Source organism: Pristiophorus japonicus, chromosome 1 (assembly GCF_044704955.1).
Source record: "Pristiophorus japonicus isolate sPriJap1 chromosome 1, sPriJap1.hap1, whole genome shotgun sequence".
In the NCBI taxonomy this organism is placed as follows: Eukaryota; Metazoa; Chordata; class Chondrichthyes; family Pristiophoridae; genus Pristiophorus; species Pristiophorus japonicus.
In genome coordinates, this window is record NC_091977.1 from 203919414 (window position 1) to 203935998 (window position 16585).

General features: G+C 44.0%; 1 protein-coding gene and 1 pseudogene across 1 annotated transcript; one reads left to right on the forward strand and one right to left on the reverse strand.

Annotated features, from left to right (window-relative positions):
* The window catches only part of LOC139260296 (coiled-coil domain-containing protein 17-like), a 74318-nt pseudogene extending 69110 nt beyond the window's left edge, over nucleotides 1–5208 (reverse strand).
* LOC139261201 (uncharacterized) lies at nucleotides 989–4994 on the forward strand (the record flags this gene model as incomplete). The annotated part of the gene is made up of 3 exons (XM_070877058.1): nucleotides 989–1040; nucleotides 1640–2101; nucleotides 4855–4994. Coding segments are annotated over 3 exons (654 nt in total), but the record flags the coding sequence as incomplete, so codon positions are not given.
* Nucleotides 5209–16585: the final 11377 nt, after the last annotated feature.

A 16585-nucleotide genomic window follows, 5' to 3' on the forward strand; every position in this document is an offset into this window, starting at 1 on the left:
AATAAGGAGAGAGAGAATAAGGAGAGAGAGAGAGAGAATAAGGAGAGAGAGAGAATGAGAGAGAGAGAGAGAGAGAGAGAATAAGGAGAGAGAGAGAGAGAGAATAAGGAGAGAGAGAGAGAGAGAGAGAATAAGGAGAGAGAGAGAGAATAAGGAGAGAGAGAGAGAATAAGGAGAGAGAGAGAGAGAGAGAATAAGGAGAGAGAGAGAGAGAGAATAAGGAGAGAGAGAGAGAGAGAGAATAAGGAGAGAGAGAGAGAGAGAGAATAAGGAGAGAGAGAGAGAGAATAAGGAGAGAGAGAGAGAGAGAATAAGGAGAGAGAGAGAGAGAGAGAGAGAGAGAGAGAGAGAGGAATATGAGGAGAGGGAGAGAATAAGGAGAGAGAGAGAGAGAGAGAATAAGGAGAGAGAGAGAGAGAGATAAGGAGAGAGAGAGAGAGAGAGAATAAGGAGAGAGAGAGAGAATAAGGAGAGAGAGAGAGAGAGAGAGAGAGAATAAGGAGAGAGAGAGAGAGAGAGAGAGAGAGAGAGAGAGAGAGAGAATAAGGAGAGAGAGAGAGAGAATAAGGAGAGAGAGAGAGAGAATAAGGAGAGAGAGAGAGAGAATAAGGAGAGAGAGAGAGAGAATAAGGAGAGAGAGAGAGAGAATAAGGAGAGAGAGAGAGAGAATAAGGAGAGAGAGAGAGAGAATAGGAGAGAGAGAGAGAGAATAAGGAGAGAGAGAGAGAATAAGGAGAGAGAGAGAGAGAATAAGGAGAGAGAGAGAGAGAATAAGGAGAGAGAGAGAGAGAATATAGGAGAGAGAGAGAGAGAGAGAGAGAGAGAAAAGGAGAGAGAGAGAGGAGAGATAAGGAGAGAGAGAGAGAGAGAGAGAAGAGAGAGAGAAGGAGGAGTGAGGAGAGAGAGAGAGAGAGAGAGGAGAGAATAAGGAGAGAGAGAGAGAGAGAATAAAGGAGAGAGAATAAAGGAGGAGTGAGGGGAGAGAGAGAGACAAGGAGAGAGAAGGAAGGAGAGAGAGAGACAAGGAGAGAGAAGAAAGGAGAGAGAGAGAGAGAAGAAAGGAGAGAGAGAAGGAGAGCGAGAAGAAGAAGAAGAGAGCGAGAAGAAGAAGAAGAGAGCGAGAAGAAGAAGAAGAGAGCGAGAAGAAGAAGAAGAGAGCGAGAAGAAGAAGAAGAGAGCGAGAAGAAGAAGAAGAGAGCGAGAAGAAGAAGAAGAGAGCGAGAAGAAGAAGAAGAGAGCGAGAAGAAGAAGAAGAGAGCGAGAAGAAGAAGAAGAGAGCGAGAAGAAGAAGAAGAGAGCGAGAAGAAGAAGAAGAGAGCGAGAAGAAGAAGAAGAGAGCGAGAAGAAGAAGAAGAGAGCGAGAAGAAGAAGAAGAGAGCGAGAAGAAGAAGAAGAGAGCGAGAAGAAGAAGAAGAGAGCGAGAAGAAGAAGAAGAGAGCGAGAAGAAGAAGAAGAGAGCGAGAAGAAGAAGAAGAGAGCGAGAAGAAGAAGAAGAGAGCGAGAAGAAGAGAAGAGAGCGAGAAGAAGAAGAAGAGAGCGAGAAGAAGAAGAAGAGAGCGAGAAGAGAAGAGAGCGAGAAGAAGAAGAAGAGAGCGAGAAGAAGAAGAAGAGAGCGAGAAGAGAAGAAGAGAGCGAGAAGAAGAAGAAGAGAGCGAGAAGAAGAAGAAGAGAGCGAGAAGAAGAAGAAGAGAGCGAGAAGAAGAAGAAGAGAGCGAGAAGAAGAAGAGAGCGAGAAGAAGGAAGAGAGCGAGAAGAGGAAGAGAGCGAGAAGAGAGGAAGAGAGCGAGAAGAGGAAGAGAGCGAGAAGAGGAAGAGAGCGAGAAGAGGAAGAGAGCGAGAAGAGGAAGAGAGCGAGAAGAGGAAGAGAGCGAGAAGAGGAAGAGAGCGAGAAGAGGAAGAGAGCGAGAAGAAGAAGAGATCGAGAAGAAGAAGAGATCGCGAAGAAGAGAGCGAGAAGAAGAAGAGAGCGAGAAGAAGAAGAGAGCGAGAAGAAGAAGAGAGCGAGAAGAAGAAGAGAGCGAGAAGAAGAAGAGAGCGAGAAGAAGAAGAGAGCGAGAAGGAGAGAGGAGGGAGAGATGGAGGGAGGAGGAGAGAGAAGGAGGTATGAGAGAGAGAGAGAAGAAATGAGAACGGAGAGGAGAGAGAGAGAGAGAGAGAGAGAGAGAGAGAGAGAAAGAGAAAGAGAAAAAGAATAAGGAGAGAGAAAGTTAAGGAGAGAGAGAGGAGAGAAGAGAGAGAGAGAGAATAAAGAGAGAGAGAGAGAGAATAAGGAGAGAGAGAGAGAATAAGGAGAGGGAGAGAGAGAATAAGGAGAGGGAGAGAGAGAATAAGGAGAGAGAGAGAGAGAGAGAGAGAGAGAGAGAGAGAGAGAAATAAGGAGAGAGAGAGAGAGAGAGAGAGAGAAAAAGAAGAGAAAATAAGGAGAGAGAAAATAAGAGAGAAATAAGGAGAGAGAGAGAGAGAGAGAATAAGAGAGCAAGAGAGAAAAATAATTAAAGAACTTACATTTATATTTCTCCACATTCTACAACCTCAGGGCATCCCAAAGCACTTTACAGCCAATGAAATACTTTTGAAGTGCAGTCACTGTTGTAATGTAGGAAACGAGGCATCAGTTTGTGCACAGCAAGGTTTCTCAAATAGTAATGAGCTAAATGACCAGATAATCTGTCTTTGGTGGTATTTGTTAAAGAATCAGTGTTGGCTAGGGAGCGAGGAGAACTTCTGATTTTCTTTAAATATTGTATTGGATCTTTTAAGTCCATCTGAGAGGACAGACAGGGCCTTGGTTTAACGTCTCATCCGTAAGAAGAAATGTTAAGAGATTCATTGAAAAGTAGTACTTATTAGTTAATCACTTAAGTTTCTAAAGCTAGAGAGAGTAAAGTAACAGTATTCAGTACCGAGAGATAACATGCACGCAATGTTAGTTAAACAAGGAAGAGAAGACAACTGCCACAGATGGCAACTTGCCAAAGATATCCCCAGAGGGGAGGCCGAGCATCCCAAAATAAGGCTGATTTGCCCAATGCAACTGCAGCCACCTACTAAAGGAAGAGTTATATACTTTTGTATTCATATTTCAAAGAGCAGCCAAATGCTGGAAACTTGTCCATCATGCATTGAATATGAACTGTAAACTTAACCTTGCTCAGCTTACTACATTCTTGGATATTGAATATAGCTCAGTGATATTGTTGTGAACCAAACCCAGATAATGAAAGAACAAGGAAAATTCTGCATTTATAAATCATTGTAGGCACCTGCATAGTTTTCCCACAGAATCTTCCAACCGTACAAGGCCTTTTACGACCTCAGGACATCCCAGTGCACGCCACAGCAAATGAAGTACTTTTGAAGTGAAGTCACAGTTGTAATGTAGGAAGATTCTGTGAAAAACTATGCAGGTGCCTGCAATGATTTAGATTCTGTTTGTTAACAACATTTACATAAGTCTCTTGGACTAGCTTGGATAGTATAAAGAGGTTGGAGAGAAATTTTCCAGATTTGTTTTTTCTAATGAGCCTGGGTTTTTTTTTAAGCTGGTTTTCGCCTCTCCCGGAAGATTACATGGCTTTCTGGTGGGGTGGTGAGTGTATGTATTGTGATGCACAAGACACTGCGATTGTTTGGGATAGGCTGATTGGAGCAGCGGGTCTCTTCCTGTCCCCCGTTGTCGTTTCTTGGTATGTAGGTAAATGCTTCGCCCAGGACACAATGACCATTCGCACGGGTCTAATTCTGCTCCAGCTAAAAAGTGTGCGGTGAGAATACTTGGATCCCTTGAACACCAACAAGGTGATTCATCTATCAGCGATGCAGTAAATCCTATATGGCTCAGAGACATGGACCATATACAGTAGACACCTCAAGTCGCTGGAGAAATACCACCAACGATGTCTCCGCAAGATCCTGCAAATCCCCTGGGAGGATAGAGGCACCAATGTCAGTGTTCTCGACCAGGCCAACATCCCCAGCATTGAAGCACTGACCACACTCGACCAGCTCCGCTGGGCAGGCCACATTGTTCGCATGCCAGACACGAGACTCCCAAAGCAAGTGCTCTACTCGGAACTCCTTCACGGCAAATGAGCCAAAGGTGGACAGAGGAAACATTTCAAGGACACCCTCAAAGCCTCCCTGATAAAGTGCAACATCCCCACTGACGTTTGAGAGCCCCAGGCCAAAAACTGCCCTAAGTGGAGGAGGTGCATCCAGGAGGGCGCTGAGCACCTGGAGTTTCATCGCCGAGAGCATGCAGAAACCAAGCGCAGGCAGCGGAAAGAGCGTGCGGCAAACCAGTCCTACCCACCCTTTCCCACAACAACTATCTGTCCCACCTGTGACAGGGACTGTGGCTCTCGTATTGGACTGTACAGCCACCTAAGGACTCGTTTTGAGTGGAAGCAAGTCTTCCTCGATTCCGAGGGACTACCTATGATGATGATGATGGTGATGAAATAGAGCACCATGGTGCTGGGTGTCAACCCTATATCCCAGCCCATAGCAACCAGCATTTACTTACAAACCCGAGACACACACACACAAACTGTTCAAGTCGATGAGTTTTAGTAAACACGTGGTCTTGTTGCTGGGTTTCAGAGCCTGGACAATCAACCAATTTCAATCGCTGCGTCAGAAACACTGAATTGCAATGTTAAATCAATGGCGAAAGCAACAGCCAAATAAACGCCAGCAACTCTTTACTGCGGTTTTTCAAAAATGTTCTATACATCAAGCTTTGTTTTGGAATATGAGATACAATGAAAGGGCCACAGTGTATGACAATTAACAATGAAGAGCCTTGTAACCGCATTTCAATTTTTTTCACATCTTATTTTTGTTTCTTTGTAGTGAAGTTTGACTGCATTTTGACCCTGAGGATTATCAATAGCCAAAGCAAGTGGAAGCTTGCAGAAAGTGCACTCGCTCTCCAGTCAATGTTAAAGGGCTGCGCTCCAAGTCCTCAACGGCACAAATGTCTCTTCGCTTAAGATGTTACTGTTGGAGATACAATACGTTTTTTGAGAGAGATAATTTGAACATTTAAGTTAAAAAACACTACTTTACCATGTTTTCTGGAGTTTTGGTCATGAATCCTCTCCCAATCTCGGTCCCGATGCAAAATTTTTCCCGGTGCTTTTGAAGCAAAGACGGGGATTTAAAAGTCATATTGCAACTCGAACAGCTCAGGTACCTGGGCGTCATCTCGACTCGTATAAATAGCAACAAAGCGAACCAAAATCTGCAACAGGCGCTGGAAGCGAGGACCGCTAGCGGTGGGAGTAGGCTATACCGTAGCTGACTATTTGGCTTTTGTATTCGTGGTTAAAGTAAAGTAGTGTGCGTTTGAACCCTGCAGGTTCAAATAGGCTCGACAGCCGATTTGTTACTTTTCGAAGTGAGCAAATGCGGCAGCCAGTGTTTGCACAGCAAGGTCCCATAAACAGCAAATGAATGGCTAACTAAGGAAATTAAAGACAGTATCCAATTAAAAACAAGGGCATACAAAGTGGCCAAAACTAGTGGGAGGACAGAAGACTGGGAAGCTTTTAAAAGCCAATAAAGAACGACTAAAAAACGATTAAGAAACGGAAGATAGACTATGAAAGTAAACTAGCACAAAATATAAAAACAGGTAACAAGAGTTTCTATAGGTATATAAAAAAAAAAGAGTGGCTAAAGTAAATGTTGGTCCCTTCGAGGACGAGACCAGGGAATTACAAATGGGGAATATGAAGATGGCAGAAACTCTGAACAAATATTTTGTATCAGTCTTTACAGTAGAGGACACTAACAATATTCCAACAGTGGATAGTCAAGGGGCTGGGGGGGGGGGGGGAGGGGGAGAAGAGGGGGGAGGTACTTAACATATTCATAATCACTAAGGAGGTGGTACTCAGTAAGATAATGGGACTAAAGGCAGATAAATCCCCTGGAACTGATGGCTTGCATCCTAGTGTCTTACGAGAAGTAATGGCAGGGATAGTGGATGCATTGGTTGTAATTTACCAAAATTCCCTGGATTCTGGGGAGGTCCCAATAGATTGGAAACCTGCAAATGTAACGCCCCTATTTAAAAAAGGAGGCTGACAAAAAGCAGGAAACTATAGACCAGATAGCCTAACATCTGTGGTTGGGAAAATGTTGGGAGTCCATTATTGAAGAAGCAGTAGCTGGGCATTTGGAAAAGCAAAATTCGGTCAGGCAGAGTCAGCATGGATTTATGAAGGGAAAGTCATGTTTGACAAATTTGCTGGAGTTCTTAGAGGATGTAACGAACAGGGTGGATAAAGGGGAACCAGTGGATGTGGTGTATTTGGACTTCCAGAAGGCATTTGACAAGGTGCCACATAAAAGGTTACTGCACAAGATAAAAGTTCACGGGGTTGGTGGTAATATATTAGCATGGATAGAGGATTGGCTAACTAACAGAAAACAGAGGCGGGATAAATGGTTCATTCTCTGGTGGCCAACCAGTAACTAGTGGGATGCTGCAGGAATCAGTGCTGGGACCTCAACTATTTACAATCTATATTAACGACTTGGAAGAAGGGACTGAGTGTAACGTAGCCAGGTTTGCTGACGATACAAAGATGGGAGGAAAAGTAATGTGTGAGGACACAAAAAATCTGCAAAAGGACATAGATAGGCTAAGTGAGTGGGCAAAAAATTGGCAGATGGAGTATAACGTTGGAAAGTGTGAGGTCATGCATTTTGGCAGAAAAAAAATCAAAGAGCAAGTTATTATTTAAATGGAGAAAGTATTGCAAAGTGCCACAGTACAGCGGGACCTGGGGGTCCTGGTGCATGAAACACAAAAGGATAGTATGCAGGTACAGCAAGTGATCAGGAAGGCCAATGGAATCTTGGCCTTTATTGCAAAGGGGATTGAGTATAAAAGCAGGGAAGTCTTGCTACAGCTATATAAAAGATATTGTTGAGGCCACACCTGGAATACTGCGTGCAGTTTTGGTTTCCATATTTACGAAAGGATATACTTGCTTTGGAAGCAGTTCGGAGATGGTTCACTAGGTTGATTCTGGGGATGAGGGGGTTGACTTATGATGAAAAGTTGAATAGGTTGGGCCTCTTCTCATTGAAATTCAGAAGAATGAGAGGTGATCTTATCGAAACGTAAAAGATTATGAGGGGGCTTGACAAGGTGGATGCAGAAAGGATGTTTCACTGATGGGGGAGACTAGAACTAGAGGGCATGATCTTAGAATAAGGGGCCACCCATTTAAAACAGAGATGAGGAGAAATTTCTTCTCAGAGGGCTGTAAATCTGTGGAATTCACTGCCATAGAGAGCTGTGGAAGCTGAGACATTGAATAAATTTAAGACAAAAATAGACAGTTTCTTAAACGATAAGGGGATAAGGGGTTATGGGGAGCAAACGGGGAAGTGGAGCTGAGTCCATGATCAGATCAGCCATGATCGTATTAAATGGCAGAGCAGGCTTGAGGGGCTGAATAGCCTACTCCTATTTCTTATGTTCTTATAAAAATAACCAGTTATTCTCTTTTGTGATGTTAGTTGAGGGATAAACGGTGTGCAGGACACAGGGGAGAACTCCCCTGCCCTTCGTCGAATAGTGCCATGGGATCTTTTACATCCACCAGAGAGGGCAGGACCTCAGTTTAATGTCTTGTCCGAAAGATAGATTAATAGACAAACTCGCTGTAGAACAGCAAAACTCATCACAACACGTAATATTTCCATCCAAACATCATCTCCAAATTTAATATAATCTTTCTAATAAATACATTTCATTTCCAAAAAGGAAATTAATTGAGTCGTCTATGATATGTCCTTACTATACAGTATAAATGCACACGAGGCCCATACTTGAGGGGTCACTGTGTGACCAGTAACCTTTATTAGCCAGCACTGAAATGATGAAGATGGGTGGAGCTTCCCCTTTTATACCTGAAAGTCCAGGTTAGGAGTGTCTCCCACAAGTTCACCACCTAGTGGTCAATGTTCTCACGGTGTACAACTTAGGTCAGTTTATACATGGATTACCATGACAGTTGAATACATGACATCACCTCCCCCCAATTGTCTTATTGGGATCACAGGTCAAGTCTCTCTGGTGGTTTACGCTCCCCTGTAGAGCGCCCGAGTTGGGGCTCCGGTTGTTGGGCGCTGGCCTGAGTGTCTGCTGTTTGCGCTGCCTCAGGCCTAACCGGACTGCTCACAGTGACTGGGCTCTCCTCCACTTAGTTCTGGTGTTCGGTCACCTGTGGTGGAGTGAACTCTACATCGTGTTCTTCCTCTGCTTCTTCTATGGGGTTGCTGAACCTCCTTTTTGTTTGATCCACATGTTTGCGGCAGATTTGTCCATTGGTGAGTTTAATTACCAGAATCCTATTCCCCTCTTTAGCAATCACGGTGCCTGCGAGCCATTTGGGCCCTGCAGCGTAGTTGAGGATAAAGACAGGGTCATTGACATCAATACATCACGCCCTCGCATGGTAGTCACATTATGACCGGCGCCTGCTCTCAACAATTTCTTTCATAGTAGAGTGTATAAGGGATAACCTGGTTTTGAGCGTCCTTTTCATTAGCAGCTCTGCGGGTGGAACCACTGTGAGCGAGTGTGGTCGGGATCTATTGGCCAACAGGAGGCACGATAAGCGGCTTGGTAGATCCCCTTGGATTCTGAGCATCCCATTTGATTATCTGCACTGCTCGTTCTGCCTGGCCGTTTGAGGCTGGCTTGAAAGGTGCCGTTCTGACATGGTTGATACCATTTCCTGCCATGAAGTCCTGGAATTCAATGCTTGTAAAGCACGGGCCATTGGCGCTGACCAAGACGTCCGGTAGACCATGGGCGGCGAACATTACCTGTAGACTTTCTACCATGGCAGAGGATGTGCTTGAATTGAGAATGTCACACTCGATCCATTTGGAGTAGGCATCGACTGCAACCAAAAACATTTTTCCCATGAAAGGACCTGCGTAGTCCACATGGATGCGTGACCATGGCTTGGTGGGCCAGGACCAGGGGCTAAGGGGGGCTTCCCTGGGCTCATTGCCCAGCTGGGCACACGTGTTGCACCTGCGAACACAAAGTTCCAGGTCTGCATCTATCCCTGGCCACCAAACGTGTGACCTGGCAATTGCCTTCATCATGATAATGCCCAAGTGCTCATTGTGAAGTTCTCTGATGAACATCTCTCTGCCCATCTGGGGCATGACTACTCAGTTTCCCCATAGTAGGCAATCGGCCTGAATCGAGAGTTCATCCTTGCTCCTGTGGAATGGTTTGAATTCCTCAGGGCATGCCCCGTACGTGGCTGCCCAGTCCCCATTCAGGTCACATTTCTTGACTAAAAAGACAGTAGCGGGTCTCTATTTGTCCAGACTTTGATCTGACGGGCTGTCACAGTGAGCCTTCGCTTTCGAAAGCTTCAACAGCCATGACCATCTCAGCAGCGTGCTCGGTTGCCCCCTCGGTAGTGGCCAGTGGGAGCCTGCTGAATGCATCAGCGCAGTTTTCAGTGCCCGGTCTGTGCCGAATTGTATAGTCATAGGCGGCTAACATGAGTGCCCATCTTTGTATGCAGGCCGATGCATTTGCATTTATGGCCTTGTTGTCGGCCAAAAGGGACGTTAGGGGTTTGTGATCTGTCTCCAGCTCAAATTTTCTGCCAAACAGATACTGGTGCATTTTTTTTTTTTACTGCATATACACACGCTAGCCCTTCTTTTCTACCATCCCGTAGTCCCGTTCTGCCTGGGACAGACTTCTGGAGGCATAAGCTACCGGCTGTAACTGACCCTTGGCATTGACATGCTGCAACACACACCCGACCCCATAGGACGACGCATCGCACGTTAAAACAAGTTTCTTACAAGGGTCATATAGCGTTAACAGATTGTTGGAGCATAACAGATTGCGTGCTCTATCAAATGCCCTTTCCTGGCTGTCCCCCCAGACCCATTCGCGACCTTTGCATAGGAGCACGTGTAGCGGCTCTAACAGAGTGCTTAATTTGTGAAGAAAGTTACCAAAATAGTTCAGGAGCCCCAGGAACGAACGCAGCTCCGTCATGTTGCGGGGTCTGGGTGCTCTCTGAATCGCTTCTGTTTTGGATGCAATAGGTCTGATCCCGTCTGCTGCTACCCTCATCCCCAGGAATTCTACCTCTGGAGCTAGGAAGATGCACTTCACCGTTTTCAGTCGCAGATCTACCCGGTCCAGTCTGCATAGCACCTCCTCCAGGCTGCGGGTGTTCTTCAGCATCACAACCCGCGATGAGGATGTTGTCTTGCAAAACCACTGTCCTTGGAATCGACTTGAGGAGGCTTTCCATATTTTGTTGAAAGATCACGGCAGCCGAGCGAATGCCAAACGGACATCTGTTGTACTCAAACAACCCCTTGCGTGTCGTGATGGTGGTCAGCTTCTTCGACTCACTCGCCAGCTCCTGGGTCATGTAAGCTGAGGTCAGGTCCAATTTTGAAAAAGTTTGCCACCAAATAGCGTCGCAGAGGTCCTCCGCTCTCGGTAGCGGGTACTGGTCTTGGAGTGACACGCAATTGATGGTGGCCTTGTAATCACCACATATCCTGACCGACCCATCCGCCTTGAGCACCGGCACAATCGGGCTTGCCCAGTTACTGAATTCGACTGGCGAGATGATGCTTTCCCTCAGCAGACGGTCCAATTCGCCTTCTATCTTTTCCCGCATCACGTATGGCACCGCTCTGGCCTTGTGGTGTACTGGCCTGGTGTCCGGGTTTATGTGAATCACGACCTTGGTCCCCATGAAAGTGCCAATGCCAGATTGAAATAGTGAGTCAAATTTATCCAGGACCTGTGAGCATGATATTCGTTCCACAGAAGAAATTGCATTGACATCGCTCCATTTCCAGTTCATGACAGCAAGCCAACTCCTTCCCAGCAGTGTGGGACTGTTCTCCGAATCTTTGTGGGTCACGATTACCATGGCACTGCCTAGCACCGGAATGATCTTTGTACATGTCCGTAGCTGTGCGTCAATCGGCAATAATTTTGGCCTCCTGGCCTTGGACGCCCACAACTTGTCGAACTGTTTGATACTCATCAGGGACTGGCTGGCCCCCCGTGTCTAGCTCCATTGATACTGGGATGCCATTGAGGAGCACTTTCATCATAATTGGTGGCGCCCTGGTGTATGAACTGTATATGTGCTCTACATGAACTCGCTGAACTTCAGCTTCCAGCGATTTCCCCCAGTGTCCATTTGGACTCGTAGGGCTTATATCAGGCCCGTCCTCCGCGTACATCAAACTGGCTGCAGGCTTCTGCACATATGCGCCAAGTGACCGCTGACATTGCAGTTTCTGCAGGTATTGCTGATACCTGCAAGCTCTGGCCGTGTGTTTGCCTCCACACCTCCAACATGAGCCATTGTTGGAAACAAAAGATCCATTACGAGTCGATTGTCTCGGACTGTCTCTGTAACTGTAAACGCACCATTGACAGGTGTTGATGGCCCCATTACTGGCCGCATTGTCCCTTGCGATGGCATGAATCGCCGTTCAGCTGGCCATTGTCTCTGTTGAATTCCCCCTTTGGGTTCGACTACATGCTCGGGCATGTCCGATTGTCCCTGTCTGCCTGGAGAACTGTGTCCCACGTTAACAATGTTGACTCCCTGTCCATTTGCTGTATTTAAACCAAGATTTTTGTCAAACATCATTCTGGTATCTTCCTCCCCTGAGATAAATGTTTGGGCTATCAGAGCCGCCGCTTCCAAGGTCAAGTCTTTGGTCTCAATCAGTTTCCTGAAAACCCTAGCGTGCCCGATGCCCTCAATAAGAAAGTCTCGCAGCATCTCCGCTCTGCATGCATCTGGGAACTTACATGGGCTCGCCAGTCACTGGAGGTCTGCCATGAAGTCTGGAACGCTTTGCCCTTCTCACCGCCGGTTCGTGTAAAATCGGTGTCTCGCCATGTGCATGCTGTTCGCCGGTTTAAAGTGTTCCCCGATCAACTTACTGAGCTCTTCAAAAGTTTTGTCCGCTGGCTTCTCTGGCGCTAGAAGTTGCTTCATCAGGGAGTACGTCCTGGATCCATAAGCCGTCAGGAGATGAGCCCTACGTTTGTCGGCCGAATCCTGCCCCAGCCATTCCTTAGTGACGAAACTTTGCTGTAGTCTCTCAATAAAATCGCCCCAATCATTACCAACACAGTACCTCTCATCTGTGCTGCTAGTGGCCATGCTCGCGTGGTTTAAATCCCAGTTTCTCTTCACCAATGATATGTCCTTACTATACAGTATAAATGCACACAAGGCCCATACTTGAGAGGTGGTCATTCTGTGACCAGTCACCTTTATTAGCCAGCACTGAAGTGATGAAAGTGGGTGGAGCTTCCCCCTTTATACCTGAAAGTCCAGGTTAGGAGTGTCTCCCACAAGTTCACCACCTAGTGGTCAGTGTTCTCACGGTGTACAAATTAGGTCAGTTTATACATGGATTACCATGACAGTTTATTCTTACTACAATTATCTCTGGCTACATCTAATATAAAAATACTTAGACGAGAAAGTACTATTTTAATCTAAAATTAAATTTTTAATTTTTAAATAAACCCAATAGACTATAAAGGGTCAGCAGTATAAAACTAAACCCAGAAATTGGACATAAATTTGAATCAGAATCCTGAAAATGGAAATTAACTTACATCTATGGGTTAGATTATTGATTCAATTAGAAAATCAAAAATTGGCAATATTTCCAGCCTTAGTGCTTTTTTTTTAATTCTTCAGGATCAGTGGAATATCACCTATTTTAAAAGCTGTTAGTTTTGCCTTTTTAATTTGGGCAATAGCCTTAGCGATGTATTCAGTCATGCAATCCTGGCGTCCATAGCAATGGCCGTTCTGCGCATGCGTGTTTTTTTTCAGGCAAAGAACTTTTCTCACGGGGGTTGATAGAGAACAGGGGACCTGGTCCTCATCAATAACATTATAGAACCTTTCTTTTATTCTAGCCCCTGTTGCTTTATAAAATAAAATCTATCAGCCAACTGAGGTGAACTTCATTTCCTTCCTCATGGGATGACATGCCCTCGTTCTGCTTCTGCTTGTACTGTGGACCAGAGGGGGGGGGGGGGGGGGGAATGCATGATTAATATTAATCCTGATATTACAGCAATGTACTTGTATGTAACTTTTCTCATTTTATTTTCCCATCTCTATTCTGCAGCATGTGATTAGTGATTAATACTGGTTGAGAAATTACAGCCCCATCACAATAAATGCCCTTAATTTGTCCTCAACAAATACAAGGTGATTAGATGATTGGAAAGTGTCAAAAAGGCCCTTAAAATCACTCACAAATTGATTCTCTTGACAGCCTTTTACTATAGATCTGCCCCATAGTGCCGAGTTATTGCAGCTTTTCTTCAGCCTAACTTTGGGCCAGCGATCATTTGGGCGAATTGTGGATGAAATGCCAAAAGTAGAGCTCGTCGATAATCTGGGCCATAATCAGGCACAAGTTTCCATTATGAGCACTATTTTCGGTCTGGCATAAGGATAACATCATTTTTTTTTTATAAGTAGGCTGGGCAGTGCCGAAAGTTGGGCCAGCAATAACTGGGCTATAATTGGGTGCTAGTTTCCACTTTTCAGCAAATATGGGCGATAGCCTGCATCTCAGCTCTTATATGGGCGCTAAATGGACAATGATGTGCCAAAAGTCTAGCGTAGAGAGTAATCTATTTATAAAATAGTTTTGAACTTAAATCTAAATTAATAAAACAAAAAACAAATTAGGAAATGCAATTCAATTTGATTAGAAAAATATCAATTTAGTGATAAAATCAAAGGAACTGAATGAGGAAGAAATAATTGCAAGAATAAGGATTACATTTAAATTCAAATTAAGAACAGCTTTTTGAGTTCAAATTAAAAGATCAGGAATTGAAAAAGAATAATGAAATTGAAGTTTATATAGAATGTGCTGTATAAAATGTTCAGGGAAAGGGATTAGATTACAAATGAAATAGAATTTGAAATCATTTAATAAAATATTTAAATGAAAAGTTTGCTATTTGAATATGCATTTAGGATTGAAAGGAATTTAAATTTATACAGTGCCTTTGACAACCTCAGGATATCCCAAAGTGTTTCAGAGCCAATGAAGTACCTTTTGAAGTATAGTTACTGTTGTAATGTAGAAAACTTGGCAGCTAATTTGCACACAGTAATGACGCAGAACACAGCAATTTGACAGTGACCAGACCATCTATTTTAGGTGTTGGTTGAGGATTAAATATTGACCAGGACACCAGTGAGAACTCCCCTGCTCTTCTACAAATGGGATTTTTCAGCTAAGGTATCATATTTGAAATATGGCACCTCCGCCAGTGCAGCATTCCCTCAGTACTGAACGGAAGTGTCAGCCTAGATTACGTGCTCAAGTATCTAGAGTGGGGCTTGAAATCATGACCTTCTGACTCAGGGGCGAGAGTGCTACCAGTGAATCAAAGCCGACACCTTAGACTCATTTAACTGGAGAAAGGGTATTTGAATTGTTAAATGAATCAAAATTTTAATTTGAAGGAAATAAATTTAAATTTAGGAAAAAGATTTGAAGTTCAATTGTTTGATGAACTGAAGGTGAATTAGGATCTCTAGAATGTAACAATAATGTGTAATAATTTGATATGGTTTACTTGACAAGAGAACAGGAAGTTTGATCCAGTGACTTTGTTTTCATTTAAACTCTACTGCTGACAAGAATAATTTTCATATCTTAAGCAATGCATTATCAAAACAATTAGAACTATAATTTGAGTGCTTCCTAAGGACTAAAATTCAAATTTGCATTAAGGAAAATGAAAGTAATTCTTATTTACATTTCTATTTGGAAAATAAAAAAAATAAAATGAGAAGTGAAATTAAATTTTAAAAGATTAGTACTTTAACTTGTTATAGAAATTAGAATTCTAATTTATGCTGAAAAAGAGGAATTCAAAATTAAATTCAAATGAAGACATTTGTGAATAGAATTTGAATTGAGAAAACATGTTCCATATTTCAAATGAAACCTCTTGGCTGAAAAATGCCATTTGCAAAAAAGCAGGAGAGTTATCACTGGTGTTCTGGCCAATAATACAATGCTAGCTGATATACAAGTGGTTGAACAATACAGGTAGGTCAAGGAGAACTTGAATTACAACAACTACATATATTGATATTGTGCCCATAATGTACTAAAACATCCCAAGACACTTCACAGGAGCATTATCAAACAGAAATTTGACACCAAGCCAAAGAAGGAGACAAAAGCTTGGTCACAGAGAAGTTTTAAAGAGTGTCTTAAAGGAGCAGAGAGGGGTGGAGAGGCAGAGCGGCTTAGCGAGGGAATTCCAGAGCTGCCAATAGTGGGGCAAAGGATATGGGAATGCACAAGAGGCCAGAATTGAAGGGACAGAGTTCTCGGAGGTTTGTAGGGCTGGAGAAGCTTAGAGATAGGAAGGAGTGAGGCCATGGAAGGATTTGAGTATGAGATTGAGAAGTTTGAAAACCAGGCGTTGTTGGACCTCAAGCCAACATAGGTCATAGCAGCTTGAACAAAGATAACACCTGGCTTCTCAAATCACACTCCCCTGCCTCCTCTTCCCTCCCCTCCAATAATAAATGAGAGGAGCTCATGGACTTTTTTGTTAAAGATCAACAACATGCATTCACTGCCTGATATTTTCCTCACTTCCCTTAGCTCACCGAGCTTAACTTCCTCTTAGTTTCCCCCTGACCTAACCCGGAATTTGCATATTTCTCTGGTTTCTCTCCTACCTCCCATCTTGCCCTCTCAAAGCTATTCTTGTCAATGAGACCGGCCTCCCGCTCTCTCAACCCTATTCCTACTAAACTACTGACCACCTAACTTCCCTTCCTATATTGTTAACGGTTCCCTCCTCAGAAATTGTCCCCCTCTCCTTTAAATCTGCCGTCTCAAACCTTGCAAACTATTGCCACATCTCCAACCTCCATTTCCTCTCCAAAATCCTTGAATGTGCTGTAACCTCCCAATTCCGAGCCCATTTTTCCTGGAACTCCTTGTTTGAATCCCTCCAATCAGGTTTCCACTCCCACCACAGTACCAAAACGGCTCTTACCAAGGTCTCAAATGAATTCACTGAGACAAAGGTAAACAATCCCTTCTCGTCCTTGACCTGTCTGCAGTCTTTGACATGGTTGACCACAAAATTCTGCTCCAACACCTCTCCAATGTTAGCCAGCTGGATGGGACTGCACTGACCTGGTTCCATTTCTATCTTTTGTTCCGTGGTAAACCCCCACCCACCCAACTATGCATGCTCTCTTAAAATCACGTTAAGTTTAATCTATTGAGTCCATTGTATTCCTGTAGATCTGGGTTCAGACAATCAATTACTTATAGACCAGATGTCTTCACCTTCTCAGGCTACCTGTTTAGCACTGAAATTATTCTGGCATATACTATATTTTATATATGCACAATTAACCCATGATGCTCTTTAACCCTCTCAAGTTGTAGTCTGTAATACAACAGGTTATCCTACACTACACTTCATAGGAACACGAGTCGGCAATTC